Source organism: Sinocyclocheilus anshuiensis, unplaced genomic scaffold (assembly GCF_001515605.1).
Source record: "Sinocyclocheilus anshuiensis isolate Anshui unplaced genomic scaffold, SAMN03320099.WGS_v1.1 scaffold3101, whole genome shotgun sequence".
Classification (NCBI taxonomy): domain Eukaryota; kingdom Metazoa; phylum Chordata; class Actinopteri; order Cypriniformes; family Cyprinidae; genus Sinocyclocheilus; species Sinocyclocheilus anshuiensis.
Window position 1 is genome coordinate 53,072 of NW_015554233.1, and position 6,724 is coordinate 59,795.

The 6,724-nt window shown below is 33.7% G+C and overlaps 1 protein-coding gene across 1 annotated transcript in view; it reads right to left on the minus strand.

Moving 5' to 3' along the window:
• Nucleotides 1–1,849: 1,849 nt before the first annotated feature.
• Nucleotides 1,850–6,724, minus strand: part of LOC107671223 (NACHT, LRR and PYD domains-containing protein 3-like) — a 29,185-nt gene continuing 24,310 nt past the window's right edge. Inside the window, exons 8-9 of the mRNA XM_016464128.1 lie at nt 2,534–2,580; nt 1,850–2,432 (exon numbers count right to left, since the gene is read on the minus strand). Of these exons, the coding sequence (XP_016319614.1) occupies nt 1,912–2,432; nt 2,534–2,580 (568 nt within the window). The 3' untranslated portion in view covers nt 1,850–1,911. The remainder of the gene's footprint in view (nt 2,433–2,533; nt 2,581–6,724) is intronic.

The window sequence follows — 6,724 nt, forward strand, 5'->3', positions numbered from 1 at the left end:
GAGAAGTGCTCACTAACACAGATTTAGACAGATTTGTGAACAATATTTGAGAGAAATAGGCCTTTTGTGTACATAGAAAAAGTCTTAGATCTTTGAGTTCAGCTCATGAAAAATGGGGGCAAAAACAAAAGTGTTGCGTTTATAATTTTGTTCAGTATATAACAAATGAGCAAAGAAATATGTTACGATTGCAGTAATCCTATTGTATTGTAAAATAAAAAGTATTTATTATTATTAATAATAATAAAAATAAATACTGAGTTTTTATTTTACAGTACAATAGTTTTATTGCAATCATATTTCTTTATTGATGAGTTATTTTTGTAATAATAAAATAAAATTTGGTTATTATTATTATTAAAAATACTGACTGTTTATTTACCAGTGCAATAATATTACATTTACATTTAATCATTTAGCAGATGCTTTTATCCAAAGCGACTTGCAAATGAGGACAATAGAAGCAATCAAACCAACAAAAGAGCAGCAATATGTAAAAAAATAGTATAGAGCTATATTATTATATATAATAGTATAGCAATATCACTAAGAGCTATATTATTGCAATAGTGTTTTGATGGATTTTTTTTTAAAGATGGGTATAATCTAAATAATAAAATTATAACTAATACAATATAAGAATATTAATTATTATTTTTATTATTAAATACTTTTTATTTTAAAGTGCATTAAGATTATTGCCATTGTAACATTTGTTGATTTATATAATTTCAATATAAAATGTAATTAATTTAAATAACGAAAATAATCATTTTGTTTTATTAAATTCAGACTTTTTATTTTACAGTGCAATATGGTTATTGCAATAGTACGTTTTTGATTGCTTAATTGTTATAATTCAAAAATATATATTATTAATACATAATTGTTACGGTCCGCTGTTGGAAGGAAGCACGAGAGAAACGTGAAGCACAATCAATAGTCTTTAATCCATAGAACACAGGGGAAATCCACACAATAGGCGCTGGAGCAAACACGTACATAACAAGTAGACCCGACAAACACTAACTGAACAGACTGGGGCTTATGAACACATGAACGCAATCAGGGAGAACAGAAACAGGTAAGGAGTAATCCAGGATAATTAATAGAACACAGCTGAGACAAATGGAACTTAATAAACCAGGAAACAGTAACTACCAAATAAGGGTATAAAGAAACAGGAGGCAGGAACACGACAGACAGTCCAGAATCCTGACAATAATTTATTTTTTATTTTAGAGTACAATAATATTATTTATTTCTTAATTGATTAGTTATCACTTTTATAATAATAAAATTAAATTCATATTTTATTTGCTATTATTATTATTATTATTTGCTATGTTATAATTTTAATTATTTAAATTAATTTAAAAAGAGCCCAGTATTAATACAATACTTCAGCTAAATATTTGTATTATATCTAATACTTAGAATTAATTGTACATATTTTACACATGTTAGTAAATAACATTTTTTATAAAATAAGATTTTTGTTCATAAATATACTGCCATTAAATTGTTAATAAAAATAAAAATAAAAAAATAAATAAAAAAAACCGACTACAGCTTTACTGTAGTTACAATAAATATATTTTATTAAATGCTATGGTTAATGTTTTATTTTATAATGCCAGAAACTCTCCTGAAGCTCATGTCAGTCTTGTGAGGAATCGATTATATTCATGATACAAACATCAATTCAGATCTGATCTCAAGTTCACTTCTCATTGTGTTTTATTATTTATGCACAAAAACAATCACATACACACACACACACACACACACACACACACACACACACACACACACACACACATACACACACACACACATCTCACTGTCACTGATTTATCATGCAGCTCAAAGCATTATGGGTAGAATCTCTCGTCAGTCTCTTTTGATTCATCAACACAGTTTCACTGATGATTGATAATGAACCCTAAACCCAGGATAGAGCGGCTGAGTGAATGTGGTCTGGACTGTGTGTATATGTGTCATTGTGTCAGAGACGCTGTAGAAGGACAGAGTTCCTGCACTGTGATCCACATACACTCCTATTCTACTGCTGATGATGGGCTTTACAGGGAGATCAGTCCTTAAGTTATTGTGTCTGAAAGAGTAACTGAAGGGAGAGCAGTACAAACTCCAGGACTGATCATTAAATCCAAACCAACACTCAACATCGTCTCCCGTCCTGCTGGTGCTCTTATATGACACTGATATATGCACATCTCCACTCCACTCAATCTCCCAGTAACAGCGTCCACACACACTCTCTCTACACAGCAGCTGCCACACATCATCAAATCTGTCTGGATGATCAGGATACGGCTGTTTCTCTCTCACAAGTGTCACCTTTCTGTTCTCCTCAGACAGACTGAGTTGAGTGTGTGCTGTGTTTGGATCCAGTGTGAGAAAACAGCCATCTGAACACAAGAACAGAGACATTAATAACACAACAATCACTACAGCTGTGTGTGTGTGTGTGTGTGTGTGTGTGTGTGTGTGTGTGTGTGTGTGGACGTACATTTCTTTAGTCCTGCTGTAATCCTGGATTCTCCTCCATGATCCACACTAGATAATACACACACAGTCACATTCAGTGAGTAAACAAATGCTTTAGTTTGACAGATTAAAAAAATATTAGACAGAAATGAAGCTTAAATGAGTGGTTGCTAGGGTACTTGGGGTGGTTGCTATGCTGTTGATAACATGTTCTGGGTGGTTGCTAGGCAGTTGCTATGCAGTTGGTAGGGCACACAGGGTGGTTGCTAGGGTCTCGCTATGCAGTTGCTAGTATTATCATCACATTGCTAGCATGATTTGGAATGATTTAGCATGTTCTAGGCTTGATTGAGTCTCAAGGGATTCTGGGAGTTTCGTCAATGTAAGTCTATGGGATTTTTATGGTTTTTAATCTTTATCTTTAATTTTTTCTTTATTTTCAGGTGTTTTTCAGAGACTGAACTGGTTTAAAGCTCAGAGATTCTGCAGCAATAAAATCTCTTCCTGAACTTCACAAGAGCTTGAAGAAACACAGCGGTCAGACGCGTGTTTGAGTCTCAAACCAGACCACGAAATCAACAGTAATATTTGTCTGTACTATCAAAAATACATCTGAATCAGAAATGTTCATGATTTCCATCATTTTGACAGATAACAGATATTGTATTTCCCTGCTTTAGAAACATTCCAGTAAATACTGTCTCTTATTCATTTCTGATCTCTGTTATCAATTACATTTTAAAGCATCTGATGAAAATAAACCTGGAAAGAGACGTGAAGATTTGAGGAGAAAAACCAGAGATTCTTAGAGCATTCAGTGAATTATTCATGGGATGAAAAACACAAAAGAGCAAAATGCAAATGAAAAACTAAAATAATCAGGAGGAAACTAATGAAAATAACTCTTCTATAGAGAATGTGAAGCTACGTCACGCAGTGTTGCATGCTGGGGCACCGCTACCATTCAGGGAGGATCGTCCTCTGCTACAAATGCTGAAATTAATACGGAGATCTGCTTATCTTTTGTTCTGTTTTTGCTTTTAAGTTAAATATTCACATTCTTCATTGTATGGTTTGCAGGGAAGAGAAGCTATTTTATTGCTTTGCATGATAATTAGATGTTTTCACTCAAGTTTAGAGTTTTGTTTACAATGTTGATTTGATTACGGTGAAAACTGTGTCTCCCGCCGGACGCTCGCTGCTGCTTCAGTGTCATATGGCCGAATATCCAAATAAAATAAAATTCTGTGTTCAACAAGCTGGCAGAAGTCCATCCATTTCTTTGTTGGAAACGTTTAAATGACTAAGTATAATTGTTGTTATTGTAAATATTAATTTTTCCATGACCACGGAGGAGAGTCAGAGATTGTGGGTCACATTCAGCGGACAGACACGAACACACTGTATTTTTATATTTATTTCAACAAATGACAACCAAAATCAAATGCTTGGGAGCTTGTGAACAGTTTTGTGGCATTTTAAAATGCTGACAGTGATGCTAAAAGACATGCAGATGAGCCCAGAATATTAACGCAATGAGTTTAATTTCACGTTAAGTATTTTTCTCCCTTCAGAAAACCATAATAAAGAAAATGCTTAACATGGCTTATGCATTAAGACAGGCAGTTATATTTAAAGATCATATTCTGGGCTGTTTTCCTGCACATAGTATGTTATGCTTTATTAGTAAAGTGTGAACAGAATGTGGTCTTTTAATATCACTATATAATATAATATTAATCTCGGTGCATTAAGTGTTTTCTTTATATGAGAGGAAAACACTTAATGTGTAAATAAATGTGCTGCGTTTATATTTTGGGCTCATATGCGTATCTGCACATAGTATGCTTTACAATTTGGTCTTTATCACTGTCCTGGTACATTAAGCCACATTAAGTGTTATTCGTGTTCAGCGTTTTAGAAAGTCCCTGTTCAAGTTCTGCACAAGCTGAGTGAGAGTCATACTCACAAAGATAATATTAATTATTAAACCAAACCAAATCAACACTTTCAAAAACATGCAGCAATTAGATTTTTTTTATGGAGTGATAGGCAGTGGGTTTAATCAGTGACATTATTAATAGATTTACTATCCGGTGTCTTCTCGTCATCTCCATAACTTGCTTCCCTTGGTGTTTTTAAACATAGAAAAGGAGGGAAAAACTGCAATGTCCAGTTTTCTCTCAGAACGATGATCTGAGTTACTATTGCAATTCTCAATGACATACAATGGTGATATTTTTCACAATCACAACAGAAAATTAAAATACTGCCCTAAACTCAATAGCGTAAAGGCAGCGCGATCCTCCCAGTATGGCGGACAAACAAAGCAGTTTCCCAGAACTCAACACTGCGTGACATCACATTCTCTAGATATTCCTGTAATAAGGTGTGATATTAAAATACCAAGCATTATGTTATTCTCCTGACGTCTGAACATGAAGGAAAAGGTACAGCTCATTCAGTTAAACTGATGAATAAAGATGATTTATGACTTTAAATAATTTGTTTGTCTTTTTGAGTGGAAGAGGGTCTCTGGAATTGTCAGTCAGCTGTCAACAAAGCAGACTTCATTTCGGCTTTTTCTTTACAATCCACACTCAGCATCTTGGGCTTGACTGAGACCTGGATTCGTCCAGAAGACTCAGCAACCCCAGCTGCTCTAGCTAACAATTTCTCTTTTTCTCACACCACCCGTCAGGTTGGCCGGGGTGGGGGCACTGGTCTGCTCATTTCTAATAATTGGAAATACTCAACCCACTCTCCCCTATGCAATTATACCTCCTTTGAATATCATGCAATTACTGTAACAGCTCCTATAAAACTCCAGGTTGTGGTAATCTACCGCCCTCCTGGCCAAATTCTAGCCACCTTCCTAGAGGAGCTGGATGGGCTGCTGTCCTCATTCCCGGAGGATGGCAGTCCACTTTTATTCTTTGGCGACTTCAACATTCATCTGGACAAGCCTTATGCTACAGACTTCCATTCACTCCTTGCTTAATTTGATCTCAAACGACTCGCCACATGACATTCATGACATATTTGATTTGACTGGACTTGAAATATCATTATTATTAGTTTCCCAAGGAGCAAAAAAAGCCACGTGAATATAAATTAGGCTATATTTATGAGCATTGAATAGCCTGAGCTGAAGAAAGAAATTTGAAAATTCAAACCAACCAGCAATCAGCAAACAAAAAACATTCATATAAATTTTTCTAAACAAGAAAAAGCATCTCATGCTTTATCATGTCAAATGCTTGCTGTTGTTTTCACAGTAAGTACGGCAGCTGCACTCTTGATATTTTAGATTATTTTAATGTCACCCCTTCATTGCTTTTTTTCTGCATCGTGAATGATTTGTAGATTGTACACACAAAACATTCTCTGTATTTTTGTATTTTTGCGTATTTCCATTCATTTTTGACCACGAACAACACAAGTGTGACTATTATTTTTACGACCATTTAGCTTTTTCAAATCAAGTCCACAATATTTTTTGTGGTCATATAGCTCCATAAAAGTAATTGAGTTTCATACCATTCCGATGAAGTAGCGATTTTTAAAATTTTAAAAAACATTTTTTGTTCATTCTAAAATGACCGAAAAACACCAGAGGGTTAATTGTAATTATATACATTTCCCTTTTGAGCTAATTTGTTACATCCAAGTATTGATAAAATATTAAAATTAAAACAAATAATTGTAAAACTACATGTTTACATATATATATATATATATATATATATATATATATTTATGTCTATGAATATTAACACATTTACGCATGCTATTAATTCAATAACCTTAATGTGTTATAAAATTTAATGCACTTTGCCTATGTCTGTTAACACTTTAGGCGCCAGGGTTTTTTGGAAAAAATGCTGGATTTTGACATCAAGATTTCAAAAGCTTGTGGCTTGAAAGGGCTTAAAGATAGAGATCTACTGTAAATTAGAAAAATGTTGGGCATGACCAAAAGTTTATGTGGGGTGTAAATATACTAATCTAATTAGCATATTATGACGTCATCAGGGGCGGCCATCTTGAATTTCATAATATTCAGGAAATAGTAGATATTGAATTGATGTTTGAACTTATTTGCGTGTTGTTGTTTTTTTGTCTTTTTATCCTTTATCCTCATGATCAGAAAAAAGGAGATAGTACTAAATTATTACTATATTACTATACTATATAGTAGTAAGTAGTAAAA